Consider the following 22574-nt stretch of genomic DNA (forward strand, 5'->3'; position numbering starts at 1 on the left):
AAAAGGCGGACAATTGCAGAAAATAGCAAGAATTAGCGGCAGGCTGAAAACAGTAATAAAGTAATCAGGAATTTCTCTTGCAATCAAGCAATGAGGGGTTGGGATTTATTGGCAATGTCTTGGTGGAGGATGTCCCCAGCTTGGGAGCCGCTCCAGTGAGGGATGCCAACCTCCAGGTGGTGACTGGAGATCTCCTGCTATTACAACTGATCTCCAAGCGACAGAGTTCAGTTCACCTGGAGAAAATGGCTGGTTTGAAAGATGGGCTCTGTGCAATGGTGTAGCACCAAGGGGAAAGGGGGCGCGATGCACCGGGCTTGCTGGTGTGGGGGGTGTGGCCAGGGGGAAAAGAGGAGGGGTGTGGGAAGTGATTTTCCACCACCACCCATGTGACTAAATGGCCACAGTCCGGGGACTTTTGACCCCATATGTCCCCCTGGGCATGGATGGGAATCCCCTTGGCCCTTCACGCTTAGCCTGTGGTATTGATGGACATACCTGGTGGACACCAGTCCAAGATATTTGGTGTACCTTGTATCTAATGAAGGGAGCTTTGACTCATGAAAGTTGATATCCTGAAAATCTTCTCAGTCTCTGTGGTGCCACTCCAATTGGACTGCGTACCTTTTCTTCCTTCCTTTGTTCTTCATACTACCTTAGGTAAGGTTCTCCATCCCTCTAAATCATTTTGGTCACCCTCTTCCTTGGCCCAAAAAGGACACAATAACTGGAAGCACTTTTCATAGCAAGGCAACACCTCCTTAATTTTTTTTTTATTCAAAAAGGCCCTGGAGGCGGGAATATAGTGTAAAAATCATTGGAAAAACTAAAAGGCATTGATACATATTGGAATATACATTTTGTACATAAAAAAAATTACAGGTTGTCATCGTCTGTGATTCGTTCGTCTGAGGTCTCGGTTCAGCAGCGGAGATTCTAATAGTTGATGGGTCCTGGGATTTGAACATTGAGCCCGCCGTAGTCCAACATGTACATGGGCCATTGCTGGAAAAGATGAGTTAGGAAATCACAACGGTGCAGGACAGACAGTCAGCTCAAAACCCCAAAACACTCTCAGCGGTCTTGTTCCCCAGTCATAGTTGTGGTCTAGCTGCCTCAGTGTTATTTATTCTGTGGCTCTCCCAAATCTCATACGGAGAGCCTAATATGCCTGCTAGTTGAGACCCTTTAACAAAAGATACTATTTAAACATGGGACCTTCTGCATGCAAACATGTTTTATCACCAGCCTCCCAAGTAGGGAAATGTCAGAACCAAAGCTTGAAAGGCACTGTATTCAGATGTATTGTATAGTGTTTGATCTTGACTGATTGATATGTGCACTGATTGATATGTTAAAGGGGCTCCTCTTTCCTTCCTGTATCTCTCTCCTTGATGTTTACTGCTTCACACTGATTGTAAATAACTAGAGGCAACCCTGAGAAGTGTCTCAGTCTCGGACAGCAGGACGTTCGTTGAACCACAGCGGGGAGGCTTAGTAGGCATATGTTTCTCTCTCGGCGACCTTGAGGCACCGAGGCCTCCACAAAACAATTATTTTCCACACTTTTGCTTGGGAAACGGGATGGGGGTTCGAGTAAGGATATAACAACCTAGGAAAGCCAGGTTCCCCCAGAACCGGCTTTATTAAGCTAGGGCAGGGGTAGGGAACCTGCGGCTCTCCAGATGTTCAGGAACTACAATTCCCATCAGCCCCTACCAGCATGGCCAATTGGCCATGCTGACAGAGGCTGATGGGAATTGTAGTTCCTGAACATCTGGAGAGCCGCAGGTTCCCTACCCCTGAGCTAGGGGCTCGCTGCCTTCAATCAAAACTTCTGATCGAACCCCCAGGGTTCGTTTATTGGTTCAAGGTTTGAGACCTAACATGAACCTGCTTCCAATAGCAGTAGGAAATGGGACAACCCAGGAGAGATGGACTGACTCAGTGAGAACTACGAGAGCTGCTAATATATTTACCACAAGCGAGATCTGATTGGCTGATGATGTGGACTCCAGATTGGAAGAGGAGGAGGAAGATGACGAGGAGGAGGAAGAAACCGAATTTCCTTCTGAGATGCGCTTCCGCTTCCGCTTAGGAACGCTGCTGTCGGTTTCTAGGAGAATTCGAAGGGAGAAATGTGTGTTAATTTTACCAGCCTTTCTCCCCAGCTGCTTTCTCTCTAGTGTGAGACACACACCTGGAATTTTGGATGCGGTCACACAGTACATTGTGATGGGGGAGGTGTTGACGGACCCCTTCCCATCTGCTGCTTCAGCAGTTTAAAGCTGAGCCTCTCATCTACTCCATCTTTCCTTCAAATTCTACCCTCCCTCTGTTGTTTTGTAGCTTCTTGGCAAAGACTGAACTACTTAGATGTTGGCCTCCACTGAATTTCTATTCCAGACTAGAGAATTCTTTTCGCCACCTAAACCACACACCGCCGGTAAATTTGGCGTATTAACCCATCAGAAATACGGCTGATCCTTTATAAGCGGTGCCCTCCCTTCCACCACCTTATACTCCCTTTTATGCTTTTTTGTTTTGTTTTGGATTTGGATTTGTACCAGCTCTCTTCTGATTGTAGCCCCAGCCCAAACCCTGGAATTTGTTGGGGTAGGCTTTATGTGGGCTGAGTGGAGAAATAAATGCATGGAAACAGACAGACAGACAGACAGACAGACAGACAGACAGACAGACAGACAGACAGACAGAGAGAGAGAGAGAGAGCCAGGAGTTGCAGACCCCTGTATGTACAATGCAAGTCAAACTTTACAGTTCTGTTCCTGTGCTACCCTCCTGCCCAAAACATGCAGGAGCTCTACAGGGAATAGCTGGACAGCTAGCATGGTATAGTGATTAGGTTGTTGGACTAGCATCCAGGGGTCCAGGTTCAAATCCTTACTCTGCCCAAAAGTTGACGGGGTGATCTGGGGCCTGTCTGTTGTAGCAGAACAAGACAAAAGTCTGGGGCAGCTTAAAAACTAACGGCATTTCCGAAGGCTTTCACAGTCGGATTCAACTGGTTCTGGTGGGTTTTCTAGGCTGTGTGGCCTGGTGGATCTTGCTCCTAACAGACACAGTGTGTAACAGACTTCCCTCTGTGATACACCTCTGAAGATGCCAGCCGCAGATGCAGGCGAAATGTTAGGAACAAGAGCCACCAGAGCACGGCCACACAGCCCGGAAAACCCACCAGAACCAACTAGCAGCATTTCTTTCAGGGTGAGCATTTGTGAGTCACGGCTCATTTCTGCAGATACATGAAAGAGGCGGAACATACGGAGGATTCTTCTTATGCAGAATGGTTATGGGAGTCACTTTAGAGGGATGCGGTCGGAATAAAAAAAGGGAGGAAGGGGATATCCACTTATCCCACTCTGAGCATAAAAGGGAAAGCGTGGGTCAAAATAGATAAATACTGTTAAGATTCTGATATTTAAGGGACAGAAGATCTTGGTATTCAAATCACCCTCTGTGAACGTTTTTAAATGTTGCAGTTTTTAAAATGTTTAAACTATTTAATTGCTAAATTGTTTTATGACTGTAACTGAAATTACGTATGAAAGCTGCCCAGTGTGTATGTCAGCCTACAGCTGAGGGGGGCGGGGTATCAAAGCGAATAAAATAAACAGACTAAGCACAGATTGATTCTCTCCATGCTGACACTTCGGGGCTTCCCCCCCCCCCCCTTTCATTTTTCAACCTACCTGGCTGTTTGGCCTCCAGGCCCATGTCTGCAAACGGCCTGCATTTTGAAAAAAAATATGTGTGGTTTAGATTAGTACCACTCAAAGCCTCTCTCAAAAATTCACCAAGCTTTCACTGGCTAGCACTGCTTCACTGTGTAGGATGTCTGAATGGAGAGAATCTTAAATTCTGACTGACAAATTCCATGTTCATGAAGCATTTATTATATTTCCATCCTACTTTTCAGTCGAAAACATGGCTCCCAGAAATCAAACAATAATGCAAATGACACATTCAATACATAACGTTCCATCAGTGGAAATTTTAGTCTTCATCTAGCCCTGCCAGTATGACATAGATAATGAAAATGAATGAATGAATGAATGAATGAATGAATGAATGAATGAATGAATGAATGAATGAATGAATGAATGAATGAATGAATGAATGAATGAATGAATGGGCGCAGTGGAAATGGAACCACCCAAAAATAAAGACAAACCTACTACACCCTGGCTACAACATATTATATAAATTCTACATGAATATATCCAAAATGTGCTTCTTTAATAAATAGTATATCAGCATGCAGCGGCAACAGCAAGCAGATTTCATAAAGACGCGTGCAAAACACAGCAGAATCTGCAAGAATCCGCAGTAAGAGAGCAGGGGTCACAGATCTATCAGACATTGAACCTACTGGTTGTTGTGGGTTTTCCGGGCTGTGTGGCCGTGGTCTGGTAGATCTTCAGAGGTGTATCACAGCAGGAAGATTTCCCTCTGTGATACACCTCTGAAGATGCCAGCCACAGATGGAGGCGAAACGTTAGAAACAAACGTTAGGTTACCAGAGCCCGGAAAACCCAAAACAACCAGGTGAATCCGGCCATGAAAGCCTTCGGCAATACACTGAACCTACTCGTCGTATGTCATGGCCCGCCCACCCTGATAGTCCAAAGAATCCAGAGAGTCCAAAATCCAGAAAAGGTCCCCAGTAGATGCCCGTTCCATGGAACCCAACCCACTTCATCAACGACCCATCAACCTTTCCACTCTACTATTGGTGAGCCTTGTAACATCAAGCTTGACAAAGAGATCTGGTATGGTCAGAAGTTTGTGATTTGTGCTAATTTGGTATGCTCCAATATGGCTGAATTTTTTTTCCCTGCCAAAGGAAAAGGCAGTTCCGAGATCACGCCAGCAGAGGCCACTGTGGCTGCATGCACTGAACACCAAAGCAGCCAGACTTACTGGAGCTGGTTTACAATGGCCATCCGGATACGGTCTCGCGCTTTGAGGATCTTCTCCAACCGGTGGATGTCATAGGTGTTGGGGTTTCGAAAAGGGATGTCATCTGGCAGGCCGGTAACTTCAATGGCATCGGGACTGTCCCTGATCAGTTTATATGGCACCAGGACTGGCCGGTTGAGACCCAAGGCCTCTCCTGTAAAAACAGCCAAGGCAAGGTAGAAGGGTAGATAGAACTTCCATGATAGAACTTCATTCCTGCCAGAGGGTAGCAGAGGCTCTCAAAAACATGAGCTAAAATTCTCTTCATCTATACCAGGGGTCTGCAACCTGCGGCTCTCCAGATGTTCATGGACTACAATTCCCAGCAGCGGCTGATGGGATTTGTAGTCCATGAACATCTGGAGAGCCGCAGGTTGAAGACCCCTGATCTATTCACATGATTCTTAACATGGGCCCTTCTGTAGATACTTAAATCAGGAAATTGGAGTCATGACCAGACAAGACAGATCATCCAATAAACCTGAAAAAGGCCCAGGTTTGCAGAAAAATCTGAAATCAAACATGAAAATACTCTGTTTAAAAAGCCCAAAATGATAGAAGCAGCGCATGTATATTTCAGGAATAAATGCACTCTGTAGTGCGTACTGCTAGCGTTGCTAGGAAACCACAATATTGCCAGTATTCAAGCCTTGGTTTCTTTCAGCAAGTGCTAGAGGGAGGGAGCAGGGCTCCTCACCGTATTTTTCATTGAACAGCTCCTTCACTTGTTCTCGGAGAATCACCTTCTCGCCCAACCTGTTGGCATCATCCTCATCTGCAAAGGAACAGAAACAGAGATTGAAAATTTGCATGGTTTCATTGGTGTCTCCTGCTGATGTCATTACAACAATTATAACTCAGGAACAGCTTTCATCCCCAGGATTGGCCCCAGGACTGGTTTCCACGTTGACACAAGGCCAATCTACATGCCCGCAGTGGAAACTCCATGTAAAATTGCTGAAAGACCTCAATTCAGATCTGCATCCCTGGGCATGGAGACCTCTTGCCTTCCCTCCCGGGATGTGTTCCTGAGCCATCAGGCAGCTGCACACGTAAACAGTCAGTGCACGTGGAGCCCCATCCAGACAGGTGAGATAATACTTCTCAGCAATACTCTGAAAAACAGAGCAGGATGAAGCAGGAGCTTTCCCCCTTCAACCGCAGTCCTGATTTGAATCAGACTCCTGGATGTGCTTTCCCTCAGAATTGCCCCTGGGACCTCTCTGCTGCTTTATGGCTACAAGCCCCCCGCAGGGCAAACTCATGCAAAATGTAATGAGTAGTTTGACCCTGTCTGGAATTTCTCACACATGTTGTGTCTCTTGGACAATATCTAATGCAGCCCTGCAATTGACCCCCAAAACATTGATCCAGATTTTGTGGCCCACCAAGTAAACATGTAGTCCAGCCTCCATTTGTGTAAATATCAGGGAGAGTGTGAGGGACAGAAGGAAGGTATACAAATGGATGACGCTAATTTATATACTGAGGCAAGTCGTTGGCGCGTCTCGTGGCTCAGACTTGCTTGCTCGGATTGGCAAAGGTTTTCCTAGGATCTCAAGCAGAGAAAGGGGTTTCATGACTCCTGCTATCAGAGACCTTCTCAGTGGAAATGATGGAGACTTTTCCAGCAACTCTTCTCTTCTCAAAATGTGACCAAATGCCTCAGTTTCATGTGAGTTCAAATCTCCCCGAAGATTGCTAGGTGACCTTTGGCTAGTCAGCGCGTTCTCAGCCCAACCCTACCTCAGGGGGTCACTGCTGTGAGGATAAAATGAGGGAGAGTGATGCATGCCCTGCCAAACTCTTCATAGGAAAGATGAGATAAAACTGAGGTGGACAAAAAAGGAGAAAAATATCTGACCAAGTCAAGGATCAGCTCCACTCATCTTCCAATCCACCTCTAGAATCTGACAACAAACAATCCAAGTTAGATAAGGCTTTTCTTCTTTCAAATGTGTGAAAGGCCTCAAGGAGACTTCATGTTAATGAGAAAGGACACAGGACTCTGAAAAAACGGGAACAAACCTGTTTACCCCCATTGCGGAATATAATGAAAGTTTATTGGAATCCAGCCTCAACCATTTCTTCTAATTCTGGAGCAAACCCAATTATTCTGGTGCAAGACCTAATCATTTTGTTTGGCACTCAGAGGGCTACCTATCAGCCTGGGCGAGGGCCCATACCAAGAAGAAGAGCTTGGATTTATACCCCACCTTTCTCTCCTGCAAGGTGACCCAAGGTGGTTTACAAGCTCCTTTCTCCTCCTCTCTCAACAACAGACACCCTGTGAGGTAGGCAGGGTTGAGAGAGTTCCGAGGGAACTGTGACTAGCCCAAGGTCACCCAGCAGGAATGTAGGAGTGCGGAAACACATCTGGTTCACCAGATGAGCCTCAGCCACTCAGGTGGAAGAGGGGGGACTCAAACCTGGTTCTCTAGATTAGAATCCACCTGCTCTTAACCACTACACCACGCTGTCTCTCTAAGGAGAACATTCTCCAGAGGTCTGCGTGACAACAGAGAAGTTTCTGGAACGTCTGTCCCATACTGGCCATTCTCAGAGGGAAGCTTAAATGCAGAACAACCTTTGACCAAACAATTTCTGTCCTTAGCCACTAACCACAGCCTTTTCCAAGTACTCATAGCACAGAAACTGTGGCCTGACTTCCTTGTGGCATGTGACAGCTATTCCTTATGGATCACCCTCCACCTTTCAGGCTGAGGACTTAAAGGTGTGGATAGGGTCTGAAAGTCTGGTGGCTGAGGAAGAGGGCTCACCACCCCCATCCCACCACTGATGCTCAGTTGGATATACATGAGTGTGTAGATGGTAGCAGACAAAGAAAGGGATAAAAGATAGATTTGGGGGAGAAGAGTACATTTGCTTTATTCAGAAGAGTAATGTTTTTTTACATATTTATTCTCAGCATTTTCATATTGTCATTTAAAACCTTACAAAGCGGTTCACAAAATATTAAAATCCTCCACTTTATAACCTCAAATAACAAGTTCCCAAAATCAGAAAGCCACCCCAATCGGGCTGAAACTGGATACAGAATAAAATTTGGAATTCTCTAGTCCAAATCAGTAACAATTAAGGAGCCTTCCAGGCTTTCCTAATTCTCCTATTTGAGATTTTTTTTTTTGAAGGAGACACTCGGGACTGAACCAGGAATGTTCTGCCTGAAAAACATATTATTGACCGTTGGGCCAGAGCACTTTCTTAGACACACTATTGGGGCTCGTGTCACAAAAACCAGAGAATGGCAGGTATACTGGATCAAACCAAAAATAGAAGAAGAAGGAAGAGGAAGAGGAGGAGAAGGAGGAGAAGCAGAGAAGGAAAAGGAGGAGGAGGAGGAGGAGGAAGAAGAAGAGAAGGAGGAGCGGGAGGATACCCTGTTTTTCTCTCCTGTAATGAGAGCAATTGACAAACACCTGACCGCAATTGACAAACACCTGACCACAAATCCCCTGACTGCAACAGACACCTTGTGAGGTAGGTAGGGCTAAGGGAGATCTGAAAGAACTGTGACTAGCACAGGGCCACCCAGCAGGCATCATGTGGAGGAACAGGGAAACAAATCCAGTTCACCAGATAAAAGTCCACCACTCATGTAGAGGAGTGGGGAATCAAACCCAGTTCTCCAGATTAGAGTCTGCCGCTCTTAACCTCTATACCTTGCTGGTTTGATATGCTCCAGCATCCTGTTCCTATAGCAGCCAACCAGAGACCTCCAGGAAACCTACTAGCAGGGTGTGAAACCGACAGCTTTCCACCCTTTTTTTGCGCTCAAGAAACTAGTACGCAGGGTATCTTGCCTTGAACGCAGAGATATCCTTCAGCTTATCATGCCAAGTAGCATTAACGGATGTATCCTCCTTTGGGATGAGCACCTAAAAGTGTGTAGAAGTAGTGTACCCTCTTCCCCCATGGATATCCCAATCTCAGAATCCTAAGATCTCAATTTATTACAACATTTATAACCCACCTTATAACCCTTGGCTCACAATTCCACATTCAACACACACAAAATATGATTTAAAAGAGACAAAAACAACAAAACGCCTGCAGCTCAAACCCCCATTAAAAACCACAACAAATAAAACAGCCTGATAACATCACCTAAAAGCAGCTAAAGGTTGTACTTCTGCCTGTTGCTTCTTTAAAGAGCCCATTCCACACAGTCACTGTAGAGAAGGAACAGGCTTTAGCAGACCACCTTAAGTGGGGGGAACAACTAGAAATAGAACTATGTACATAAGCACCATCAAGTGGCAACTGACTTATGGCAAACCCCAGCAAGGCGCTTTCAAGGCAAGTGAGAAGCAGAGGTGGTTTGCCGTTGCCTGCCTCTGTAGTCTTCCTCGTGGTCTGCCATCCAAGTACCCACCCTGCTTAGCTTCTGAGATCTGATGAGATTGGGCTATGCCATGCCACATCCTTTCCATAACTGGTGACGTATGAGGAGACACGGTCTTTCAGATATATCGGCTCTATTGCACCAAAGGACTTTGAATCCAACTGGGAAACAAACCAGCAGCCAGTATGAGGTGTGATTGCACGCTATTGCTTGATAACTCTGGCCTCTTCCACACATGCAGAATAATACACTTTCAATCCACTTTCACAACTGTTTGCAAGTGGATTTTGCTATTCCACACAGTAAAATCCAGCTTCAAAGTGGACTGGAAGTAGATTGAAACTGCATTATTCTGCATGTGCGGAAGGGGCCAATCTAACTGCCACGTAACTAGCTGTACTTTCCTGGGTGCCTTCAAGGGCAGTCCCATGTACGTAGAGCCTATCACAGAAGTCCAACCATGAGGATACGAAAGCATGGGTTAGAGTGGCCACATCAGCTCAGAAAGGGGAGGGTTTATTTAGCGATTGACACATCTTCATCCCATCTTTTCTCCAAGGAGTTCAAGGAGGTCTACCCCACTCTCCCTCTCCATTTTATCCTTGAAACAACCCTGAGGCGTAGGTTGGGCTGAGAGGAAATGACTAACCCAAGGTCACCCAGGTGAGCTTCCCGGGCAGAATAGGTATCTGAACTTGGTCCTCTTGGATCCTAGTCTGACACTGACTGTGACACACCTTTTAAATGATTATTGCGATACCATGACTTTGAACCAGGGATCTTCTAGATTAGGGGTGGCCAACCTATGGTGCTCCAGATGTTCATGGACTACAATTCCCATCAGCCCCTGCCAGCATGGCCAATAGGGGTTGATGGGATTTGTAGTCCATGAACATCTGGAGAACCACAGGTTGCAGACCCCTGTTCTAGATCATAGGCAATACATGTCACCATCTATTGCTCCAACAGGAAGTTATTCCCCCCCCTCCCGCTCTGAAATTTACACCCTTCTTCATGTCCGTCCCCCCCACACACACACACTCTTCTTTTGGAGACACCTTGTTTCTTTTTAGGACCAGTTCCTTGTCTGCTACCATCTACAACACAGCAACTGAGCAACGTACCGTGCAAAGCAGCATAGGCTTTTTCCAAGGTGGATATCCGCCTAGGGGCTTCAGAGTACATTAAGAGAAAGAGGGGCAGGGGGAGAAAATGGTAAGAAGGGTTTAGTTCGCTGCACAAGACAAACGCAGTAGAAATCTAGGTGGTCCTGAAGGACAGACCCCTCCACAGTCCGAGATCCTACAACAAGAAAGTCAGATAATAAGAGTGGCGTGGCAGGGACCCTGATGACCGTGGTGTGCGCATTGCTTTGGGCCAGCTGCAGCCTTTGATCACAGACGTTTGTGCATGGAAACGTTTGGGTTGCAGCCAGTGATGGGATTCAAATGATTTAACAACTGGTTGTTTACAAGCACCATTTTAACAACCGGTTCTGCCAAAGTGGTGCAAACCTGCTGAATCCCACTACTGGTTGCAGCCCAGAAGGTCGCAGGTTGATTCCCCTTGCATCTCCAGGTCTGTGGAACTCAGAGAACTGGGTTAGGAAAGACAGATACCTGAAACCTGGGTGCTGCAGCCAATCAGAAGTGACCATACTTAGGTCAATGAACCAATGGGGTGGCTTAGTGTAAGGCAACTTTATGTACTGGGAAGGGCTCAAGTGGTGCAGTAGGCAAAAAAGACTACTGCCAGAGACCTTGGAGAGCAGCTACCAGCTCGAGCAGATAGTACTTGTGGAGGCAGCGCGGTTTGGAAATACAGCACGTGCAGGTTGTGCTGAAGGCTCCCAGGCTCAACCCCCTAGGCATCTTGCACTCAATGATCTCAGGTAGTTGCTGTTTGGAATAATTCTCCTGTGCCTGAAACCTTGAAGAATCACTACCCTCCAGTGTTCATATCAGTGAGCTAAGTAAACCAATACAGATACTTTCACATGCACCATAACTGTCTAGAGCAGTGGTTCCCAAACTTATTTGGCCTACCGCCCCCTTTCCAGAAAAAATATTACTTAGCGCCCCCTGGAAATTAATTTTTTAAAATTTTAATAGCAATTAAACAGAAAGATATATGTATTAATGTTTCTACCTGTGGCCATCACCGCCCCCCTGGATCGCTACAGCACCCACCAGGGGGCAGTGGCGCCCACTTTGGGAATCACTGGTCTAGAGCAGTGGTTCTCAACCTGTGGGGGTCGAACGACCCTTTCACAGGGGTCGCCTAAGACCATCGGAAAACGGTCTTTTTATTTATATATACCAATTTTATGGTTGGGGGTCACCACAACAGGAGGAACTGTATTAAAGGGTCGTGGCATTAGGAAGGTTGAGAACCACTGGTCTAGAGAAATAACACTTACCTATGGGGTCATCATTTCCCATAGGCCCTTCCTGCCACCACTCAGAGTGTGGGGCAATCATCTGTGTTCTGACATGCTGATGTCACCTCTGATATGACAGGAAGTGACGCCAGTGTGTCAACAACAACACTCTAGCTACAATGTTGCTGGTGACATGCTGCCGTCACTTCCTGTCATGCCAGAAGTGACATCGGTGCATTGCCAGCAACGTCAAAAACCAGCAGTGACAAACCACTAGCTCTGCATGCAGAAAGCCTCAAAGGCTCATTCCGCACATGCAGAATAATGCACTTTCAAACTGCTATCAATGCTCTTTGAAGCTGTGCAGAATGGCAAAATCCACTTGCAAACAGTTGTGAAAGTGGTTTGAAAACGCATTATTTTGCGTGTGCGGAAAGGGCCAAAGATTCAGCCTACAGCATCTGTAGTTAAAGGATCTCAATTGCAGATGTTGGGAAGGATCTTTCAGTGCCTGAGATTCAGAGAGACATTGCCAGTCAGAATAGACAATACTGAGCTTGAGAGATCCCTGGCGTGATCTGGTATTTTATGTTGATTTTATTCATTTTAAACATTTTAAGGCTGCTTTTCCCTCCAACTTCTGATTTCCAAAGCAGCAGATAATAAATCATTAAAACACGCTTAAAAACACATATAGATATATACGTAAAGCAATGAACAACTCCAATAAAACATAAACACACAAAAAGGAAACAGAGTCAGCTAGAGAATAACAGACTAAACAAAAAAGTCTTCATCCTCTGGTGAATGGGGATGATAGAAGGGGCCATATGAATTGCCCTGGGGAGGGAATTCTACAGTTTTGGTGCCACGATCCTTCTCAGGTTACCACCCATGTAGCCTTAGATGGCGGGGGCACCTAAAGCAGGCCTCCAAAGATCACTTTAGTGGTTGGGTAGGTTCATATGGGTGAAAGCTGTTCCTATGAGACAGGTTTGTGTGTCAGAAAGGGCCATGTAGCTCCATGGTAGCAGAAGCGTTCTTTCTAGCTGGCTAACCTGTTAAACTATCCTGGGCTGAAGGAAAAGAGCAGACCCATCTTCCTGAGACCCAAGATGGCGGCTACTGATGGATACACCTGACTCTGAACAAAGCATCTTCACACATTCAAGTGTTCGTAAGACAAAAACTGTTAATCTGAGAGAACCGACACCACCTTTATATTTGGTGTATTCAAGGGATTTTAAGTCATTGTTCTCCCAAGGGTTCCAGGTATCAAAAGGCAAAGACAAGAAACACAGTAAAAACGTCAAAAATAGGGGGGAAAATAGCCCACTGCAACATTTAAAATGATCTTGGTGCATTTCGTTGATGGCTTCTCCCTGATTTCATTTGTATACAATTTCAAGTTTCCCCTAGCAGTTGCAATTGACGTTTGGGGATTCTCTCATCTTTTGCTGGCTGCTCTGTGACTATTACCCCCTGGGATCTGGGCTGCTTCTCACAGAGTCTTTCAAGTTATTTTTGTGTATCTGCTTCTTTATAAATGCACATCTATATTTTGTGCATTTTAGGTTATTTTGCCCTTTTCCCCCTCCTTGCCTATCTGGGCCCACTTAAATCTGCCTTCTCGATGCGATTTCACATACAAAACAAGCAACTGCAAACATCTTACGTACAATGTTGCTTAGAAAGTTTAATAAGAATCCTTGGTGTGTTGTGTTTTTTTAAGTAAGAGACAAGATGGATTATGCAGATGAAGCAAATCAGCATGTACTTCAACCTCTGTTTATATATTCTGCTTCTACCTGGCACGTGAATTTCCAAGTTGACCCTTTGAAAACATTTCACAAGCTTAAATCAGCCTTCCACTTTGCAGACTTCCTGATATAGGGAAAAATCATTTTCTAAGTCACTCAAGCGATATAATTTTCCCTCAGAAAAAAATAAGATTCCCCCCAGATGCCCTGGGGAAGAGTAGGCCAACTGCTAAATTTAAGGGCTGCGTGAAACACAATTGCATGACTGAAAAGAGTACATATCGTCTAGCACTTTTGATAAGCTGTACACCTCTCCTCAGCCCCTCCTCAGCCCTTTGCTCATACTGACGTGCAAACTTCTAATAATAGTAGATTTTAGTTATACTTTTAAATTCTTGAACTGGCCAGGCTATAACGGCAGAGGGCAAAACCACACACTTTCAAACGTATTTGTTTCAAATACTTCCAATCTATCAATCCGCAAGGTGGCCAACGAACAGTTCCTTTCAAAACAAATGTCAAAACTATACAAAATGTTAAGGGACCAACAACAACAGACAAATAACACATCAGCCCAGAAAGACGGCCACAGCATTGAAAAACATCTGGAGCCCCCCTTCAATTTACAATCCCACTCTACGTTTTCTGATGGTGCAGAGCACAAACCGCCTCGACAGAGCTCTCCCCTCTTCTACAGTAAAAAAGGAAGGATGCTTTTCTGTCTAAGGATGAAGGGGGAAAACCATTTTAATCAAGCCGCAGATTTCTAATCTAATCAATCAACTGAACACTGCCGGGATAGTAATAAGACACCTAACTCTGGAAGCTATTCACAGCTGGTGATTATTTGGAGCAATATAGAACAACAAACAGCTCTGGGAAACAGGGGAGTTTCATCACGATACACACGGTTCGGGAGAGGGAAAGAAATATACAGAAAGGCAGAGGGAGTTGTTACCAAATGATTACCTTCCGATACCTGGGAAGATGCTGCGGTTGCAAGTAAACAAGGGGGAAGGGAAAAAAGGAAACAAAAATCAGGCAAAAAAAATTGCTGACGGTTATTAGCAATCCAGTTTGAAAGCACTTGCGCTGATGCTCACGGCCTGCTATGGTAGCATAAGGCTACCTAATACAGTTCTGCAATGGTGCATCAGTGGGCACATACCTCACTGTGAACCAATGGCTCTGGAGTGCAAGAATGGCATCCTGTGCTCAGGCAAAGTCTTTTTGGTACACAACAGCTGCTCCCTTCTCTTCGACAAGTCACGGGACGATCTACACAGGCAGTGAGGAACTGTCATCTGCCTGCAGACCGGTCCCCAGTTCAGGAGGGGGAAACGGGATCAATAGGCGAGCGCATCTTTAGTTGAGTCAAGACATGCGTTCTAGGCTCCACGTCATGCAATCTGATTGACAGAGGCTCTGTACCAGAGAATGATCTTTCCCAATATCTTCTGAATTCCTTTATATTGTAGATGATGGGGATGAAACTCTGCTACTGAGCCATCGCTCATTTTTGTTGACAGTGAACATGAAACTGCTTTATACTGAGTTGGACCACTGGTCAATCAAGGTAATTATTGCCTACTCTGACTGGCAGTGATTCTCCAGGGTGTCAGGCTAAGGCAGTGATGGTGAACCTTTTCGAGACCGACTGCCCAAATTGCAACCCAAAACCCACTTATTTATCACAAAGTGCCAACATGGCAATTTAACCCGAATACTGAGGTTTTAGTTCAGAAAAAACAGTTGGCTCCGAGGCATGCGTTACTCGGGAGTAAGCTTGGTGGTAGTCGGTGGCTTTGCTTTGAAGGAAACATGCAACTCTTCCAACGGATGAATCACAACCCTAGGAGGGTTTACTCAGAAGCAAGCCCCATTGCCAGCAACTGAGCTTACTCCCAGGTAAAGGATCATGCTTTAGTTCTTTGCATGAAAATCAGTGGGGTTTAACAGTGCTTAACAGGATTATCTACACTGCTTCCCCAAAACTAGGTCTTAGGTTTAATGCTAATAATCGAGCCCAGCAGTCCAGGCCAGCCTAATTGTGTGTGTGTGGGGGGGGGGGGTGACTCTGTTTGCGCGTGCCCACAGAGAGGGCTCTGAGTGCCACCTCTGGCACCCGTGCCATAGGTTCGCCACCACTGGACTAAGGTATTACACATCATCTACTATTTTATCCTTTTAACTGGAGATGCCAGGTTTACACCTGAGATCATTCGAATGCAAAACGGTTGCTCTACCACCAAGCTATAGCCCCACTTCCTGAAGAAGAAGTAGAAGAAGAGGAAGAAGAGTATTTCGGATTTATATCCCACCTTTCTCTCCTGTAAGGAGACTCAAGGTGGCTTACAAGCTCCTTTCCCATCCTCTCCCTACAACAGACACCTTGTGAGATCGGTGGGGCTGAGAGAATTCCAAAGGATTGTGACTAGCCCAAGGTCACCCAGCAGGAATGTAGGAGTGCGGAAACACATCTGGTTCACCAGATAAGCCTCTGCCACTCAGGTGGAGGAAGTGGGGAAATTAAACCTGGTTCTCCAGATTAGAATCCACCTGCTCTTAACCACTACACCACGCAGGTGACAGTCCCCCAAATGGGAAGCACAGACAAATGATCGAGGCCTTGACATTTCTGGAAGAGCAAACTAGATCATACACGAGCTTTTTAAAAGATTCCATACTTACCAGGTTTAGGGATGAGGCCTTGGAAAGGTCTGGAAAACAGAACAATACAATATCAATCAGCAAACTAAACTAACTACAGACAGTTTCCAATCAATCATGGTGTGAGAAAGGCAGACTATAAATACTGCAAACAAACAAAGAAAGAAATGCTGCAGGGAAGCATTATTTGCCAGGTTACAAGCTGCACTAAAGCGGTAAGACAAAGCAAAGAACTTGCTTTGCGCATGAAGAATGAAGAGGAATATTGTTGACCTCCGTCTTGTTGGTGTAATATCTTTTTATACGTTGAGCTTGCTGTTGATATTTCATTCTATATTGTTTATATATTTATATTGTTGTTGAATGTGATGAGGACCCGCTCCAAGCTTGAAAGTGGAGGGGAGAGAGAAAATCCAATCCTTATGCATAATTGCCGAAAGGTTGGAATATCTGACGACAAACCCCCAGCCAATGGGCAAGCAGGACTCACAAAGTCCCTCCCCCTCCCTCCTTTCTAAAGCCCATTTCATTTTAATTTAAAATGGGTTTGAGTGCTAATCAATAATAATATTAATCAATTATACAGATTACAGAACAGAATGACACAGCCCTCCCACATCCACAAACTGGCAAAATACCTTGTTACCGTGAACTTGATTTTATCTGCTACGGCTAATATCCTCTCCAGGTTCTGGGAGCCGAAGGTGCACGGTTTCCGGAATGGGATTCCCGGGGGGAGGCCTTCTATGATCACCGAGCCTGGGTTGCTTTTGATGCGCTTGTAAGGGACTTGGACTGGGTACTTGATGCCCAAGGCCTCACCTGAAAGATAGGTAGACAGAAGAATCTTTTTAAAAAGAGCATGCTGAAGACCCCTTCCTGGATCAAGCCAAGGATTCCTCACATACGTGGATTAAAACTAAACTGGAACAGGACAATAGATAGCACTAACAAGGCAGCAGTGTACAGATTCTGATAGTACTCCTGGCCTAAATACAGTTCAGGCATTGGGGAACTAGCAGACACTGGCTAACTGGTGTGGAGCCAGCCAAAAAGACCAGATGATCTAATAGTGCATAATTTGGGAGGAGGACCTCACTAGGTATGGGCTGGCCGATAAGTTTGCTATATATCATCACTCCCCTCAGCTATATGCCTCAACTAACTGAAGGACCCTGACAGAGACCCTCTCCACCAGTGCTCTCCACACATGCAGAATAATGCACCTTTAATCCACTTTCAATGCACTCTGAAACTGGATTTTACTGTGTAGAATAGCAAAATCCACTTTGAAACAATTGTGAAAGTGGACTGACTGTGCATTATTCTGCATGTGCGGAAGGGGCCTTATAGTATTATAGGAGAAGGAAAAAAAGGAAACCCACCACCTTATTTGTAATTCTATAAACCACAGTGTTTACATCACAGGAAAGGTGTTCCTACTTTTTATTACTTTTGTCTTATACCTTTTTCTAGTTTGATGGCAAAGTCTTGAGATCCAGACTGCCAGTGTATTCCAAATGAGGCTACACCATACAATCCTATAATGATTCTGAGAGGTGAGACATGGGCAGTGTGGTGCAGTGGTTAGCATAATGGGCTTGGGCATAGTCAACCCAACTCCCACTCAGCCACAAATCGGCTTCTGGGCAAGTGCGTCTTGCAGTTTTATCTCCTGTTTCAAAATCCTGCAAAGCCTACGTAGGGCAGAAGTAGACTACAGGGAGCAAAACTTCTCTCCACAACACTTTCAACTTTTAAAAAACACTGTTCTCCCTCTCGTAGCTTAGCCCACCTCACAGGGTTACTGTGAAGACAAAACAAGGTAACCTCATAGACAAGTCCCTCAGATCGGCACTTCGTTTTCTTGCTCACCGTATTTCTTGTTGAATAGATCCTGCACTTGTTCCCTTAACGTGTTTGCAATATCAATCCGGGAAAGCCGAGTGTCATAGTTTTCTGTAAAGACAGGAAAAAATTTGCAGGAAAAAAATATATAAAAACACTATTTATAAATATATAAAAACACTATTTTTAAACAACAAGCTTCAGCCAGTAGGAAGGAAAAACAATGCCTGGCTATTCAGTCGGCTTAAGTCGCTGAATTAAAATCTTTTGTCAAAAATGGAACAAATACCTAAAACTAAAAAACAACGTTTTATTATTTGTATGATCGTATTTTCACTGTTAGGAAAAACAGATTGGGGCTTAAGGGATCATAAATGGAGAGGGCAGAGGCGTGGCTCCAAGGGGACGGGAGGGTGTGACACACTGCACGCACGGGCATGGTGCATGGCATCCCGGGGGCATGGCAGGGGCGTTCCGGGGTGAGGGCGGAGGACGCACCAGTACACCGAGTGCTTTCCCCCCTTGCTACGCCTCTGGGAAAGGGAGAATTTCACACATATTCACAATTCATCAGTTCCACATTTCTATAGGTTCTTGATTATATAGGCCAACTTCCCCATTGCCTTCTGTTCTTACTTCCTTTCATTGACTCTAAACCACATTCAACATTTTGTGCCTCCTAGAGCATGCTCAACTCCCACAAGGCCTTTTGCTGATCCTCTTATTCTTCTGCATGCCTGGGGCATTCCCAACTGTGCAAAAAGACTTGCTTTATCTGTAGGTGGCTCTGTTGTGCTCCTTTTGGGAGAAAAACAAACCAACATCCCAAGGCAATACTAAAACCAAATGAGCCGGAAGCTCCAATAGGCCCCCATTCTCACCATGAAATCCAGGTCTTTTCATAGGTTCTTCTATAAGACGATCACTGGAGTCTCTCTCATTCACTGCCGGCAAGGAAAGAAGAAACGCACAGGAGAAAGATTCTTATTTATTTTACTTCATTTTATCTGGTGGTGGGAAATGACATCAAGTCACAGCTGACATGGCACCCCCATAGGAGCAGCAGTGGGTTTGAGTCCCCGCTCTGCGACTTGAGTTGTGGAGGCTTATCTGGGTAACTATATTAGCCTGAGCACTCCAACACATGCCAGCTGTGTGGCCTTGGGTTACTCACAGCTCTTTGGAGCTCTCTCAGCCCCATCCACCTCACAGGGTGTTTGTTGTGGGGCGGGGAAGGGAAAGAGATTGTAAGCCCCTTTGAGTCTCCTTACAGGAGAGAAAGGGGGGATATAAATCCAAACTCTTCTTCTTCTCCATAGGGTTTTCAAAGCAAGAGGCGTTCAGAAGTAGTTTGCCACTGCCTACCTCTGCGTGGGCTGGTAGAATTCTGAGAGAACTGTGACAGGCTAAAGTCACCCAGCAGGCTTCATGTGGAAGAGCAGGGAATCAACCCCAGTTCTCCAGATTAGAGTCCACTGTTCTTAACCACTAACTTTCCTTGAAACACTCTGACCCTGATTTCTTCTTCTAATAAGGTCCAGATGGATGTTCCAATCCTATCCCTTAAATACAATATTCCATGTATGCCTTGTGTCTTATTAGGGTTCAACCTATTTCCCCGCAGGTGCAAAAATGAGATACTTCAGAGGCTAGCCAGAACCATCTCTAGAGCAGGCACTGGCATGAGTGTCCACCCCGTTGGCGCAAAGGACAAATGCATTGGCAGAGGGGCAACTTACCCAGGTGGGCACCATGCGGCTCCACATCACCGCCCTGGAAGCTGCTGTCTGTTCCAAGGCCCGCCAGTGCAGAATCCTGCACCAGTGTGACGGGGGGGGGGGCATTCTGGGGGCAGACCAGGGGCTGGAGCCAACCTTAGTCAGCTACCACTGCCTGCCCAGGACCCAGCATTTTAAATTATCCACTCCTGGTCCGTGCCCGTTTTACTGGTAGTTTTATACCATTTATGTTCCTGGACTTGTTTTTCATATTGTTAACATTAATCTAATCGTAAGCTACCCCGAAAACTCAGATGAGGCAGCCCAGAAATCTCTTAAGAGCCAGAATGGTATAGTGGTTAAAAGTGGGGGACTCTAATCTGGAGAATCGGGCTTGATTCCACATGAGTGGCAGACTCTAATCTGGTGAACTGGGTTTTGTTTCCCCATGCCTGCTGGGGAAACCTTGGGCTAGTCCAGGGGTAGGGAACCTGCGGCTCTCCAGATGTTCAGGAACTACAATTCCCATCAGCCCCTACCAGCATGGCCAATTGGCCATGCTGACAGAGGCTGATGGGAATTGTAGTTCCTGAACATCTGGAAAGCCGCAGGTTCCCTACCCCTGGGCTAGTCACAGTTCTTCAAATTCTCTCAGTCCCACCTACAAGATGTCTTTTGTGGGGTGAGGAAGGGAAAGGAGCTTGTAAGCCGCTTTAAGACTCCTTAAAGATAGTGAAAAGTGGGGTATAAATCCCATCTCTTCTTCTTAAATAAATAATAAATAGGTTAGCTACAATGGGGCACGAGGGGGCATATTGAACTGTACCACCACAGGGAAACGCTTTGCCTGACATGACCTTTTACCAATGTAAATTAATAGTCATGTTTACAATCTAAGTACTGGTAACTAGGGAGAGAGAACAGGAAGATCACTTTTTTCATTGAAACCATTTGTCCATTTTATGAAGTACTGGGAAACAAGCCATATATATACCTATCGCTGCCAGGCTGTCAGAGGCTGTATCCTTCACCACATCTGCAAGAAGTTCTGGTCTGAAAAATAAAAATGACGATTTTTTAAAAAGTGCCCATTTATTTATTTAAACTTGAATTTCCAGCTTATTGATTCTTCCCACTCCCCCAAAATTGAAACTGATCACTATTTGATAATACATACACCGAGCTCTCATAGCTCTAAGAGGGGCTTGGACAGATTTGTGGAGGAGAAGTCGATCTATGGCTACCAATCTTGATCCTTCTTGATCTGGGATTGCAAATGCCTTAGCAGACCAGGTGCTCGGGAGAAGCAGCAGCAGAAGGCCATTGCTTTCACATCCTGCATGTGAGCTCCCCAAGGCATCTGGTGGGCAGTGGTGGGATCCAAACATTTTAGTAACAGGTTCCCATAGTGTTGGGATTCAAACAGTGGCGTAGCGCCAATGGAGCTGGATGGGGCATGACGGGGACGTGGCCGGGCATTCCGGGGGCGGGGCATTGCTGGGCGGGGCTGTGGCAAGGACGCAGCCACTGCGCCGGTCCTTGGGCGGGAAATGAATGCATACAGGCACAGGCTGCCACGCACACCGGTGCACCTCCTGCTAGACCAGGGGTAGGGAACCTGCGGCTCTCCAGATGTTCAGGAACTACAATTCCCATCAGCCCCTACCAGCATGGCCAATTGGCCATGCTGACAGAGGCTGATGGGAATTGTAGTTCCTGAACATCTGGAGAGCCGCAGGTTCCCTACCCCTGTGCTAGACTGTTCAAGTTCTGTGAGCTACTGCTGAGGAGCGGAGGAGGGGCGTAACTAAGGTTAAAATCATGTGGCAAAATCACCAATTAGTAACCCCCTCTCGGCACACGCAAATAATTAGTAACCTACTCTCGGGAACCTGTGAGAACCTGCTGGATCCCACCTCTGCTGGTGGGTATTTTGAGTACTAAATAGAGTACAAATTAGAAGAGAAATTTTAAATACTTAATTTACGTGCACCATTTTAGCGTATATTAAATAGGATTTTAAAACGTCCATATAACCCAAGACACAAATTTATAGCCTGCTGATATACAAAGCTAGGTTTTATTGTTATAACTTTTACTGGTCTTTGACTGTAATAAAGTCCGACTGACTGACTTGTCTGGCTTTGAACTTCTCTTTGGAGAACGACGTTTCACAGCATTCTTTACAGCTTTTGTACTTTTTGCTTCTGTTGAGTTCAGTGTACCTGTCTTTATTTTCACATTGCACACACTTGAGCTAGTTTGTGTTAGCCTTGCTATGCTTCCCGCCAAACTACAGATAATACTAACTCTGACAGACCAAAGGCCGGACTCTGAAAAGGCGGTGGTTCATGTTCAGTGTGGTTGCCGGGTGATTCTTTTGCAAAGTAAGGAGGGACGTTTTGTGTTTTTCTCGCCCTGGGTTTGGCTCCACCCCCTGTGGCAGCCATTTTCAACTAGTGCTCCCCACCCTCTCTCAGAATTCCAAAAGTCCCGTAGGGTCACAAAGGTCAGGGACCCCTGATGTAAAGGGAAGATGTCAGTATTGCGCAGACTGAACCATAACAAGAAAGAAAGCCGGCAGCTTCCTACCTTACCTTTTGATGATGAACTGGATGCTGCCGCTCGCCTGAAGGATCTTCTTAAGTTTTGTGATCCCAAAGCAGTTGGGTCGCCTGAGCAAGATGCCCTCTGGCAAGCCCACAACAAAGAGGTCCTCGGGGTACATCAGGAACTTGGAATAGGGGACTTTGACAGGCTCAGAAATTCCTATGGCTTTAGCTGCAAACATAAAATGCTTTCAATTGTCATTTTTATGTCTTTGTATATCTGTTTAGCTCTGTTTTTAGTTG

The 22574-nt window shown here is 45.7% G+C and overlaps 1 protein-coding gene across 6 annotated transcripts in view; it reads right to left on the bottom strand.

Moving 5' to 3' along the window:
• Positions 1-737: 737 nt before the first annotated feature.
• GTF2IRD1 (GTF2I repeat domain containing 1) overlaps positions 738-22574 on the bottom strand; it is a 107719-nt gene continuing 85882 nt past the window's right edge. For 2 of the 6 annotated variants that reach the window (XM_048518851.1, XM_048518847.1), the window contains 13 exons: positions 22320-22503; positions 20717-20775; positions 18886-18948; positions 18032-18115; positions 16795-16978; positions 16178-16206; positions 14456-14476; positions 10471-10518; positions 5678-5755; positions 4942-5134; positions 3711-3748; positions 1980-2116; positions 738-1005 (listed from right to left, as the gene is read on the bottom strand). In XM_048518851.1, coding sequence (XP_048374808.1) covers positions 937-1005; positions 1980-2116; positions 3711-3748; positions 4942-5134; positions 5678-5755; positions 10471-10518; positions 14456-14476; positions 16178-16206; positions 16795-16978; positions 18032-18115; positions 18886-18948; positions 20717-20775; positions 22320-22503 — 1187 coding nt within the window. In that variant the 3' untranslated portion in view covers positions 738-936. Of the gene's footprint in view, positions 1006-1979; positions 2117-3710; positions 3749-4941; positions 5135-5677; positions 5756-10470; positions 10519-14455; positions 14477-16177; positions 16207-16794; positions 16979-18031; positions 18116-18885; positions 18949-20716; positions 20776-22319; positions 22504-22574 lie in introns of those variants that run through there. The other 4 variants (XM_048518848.1, XM_048518849.1, XM_048518850.1 and 1 more) reach the window with 4 other exon arrangements.

Source organism: Sphaerodactylus townsendi, linkage group LG16 (genome assembly GCF_021028975.2).
Source record: "Sphaerodactylus townsendi isolate TG3544 linkage group LG16, MPM_Stown_v2.3, whole genome shotgun sequence".
Classification (NCBI taxonomy): Eukaryota; Metazoa; Chordata; class Lepidosauria; order Squamata; family Sphaerodactylidae; genus Sphaerodactylus; species Sphaerodactylus townsendi.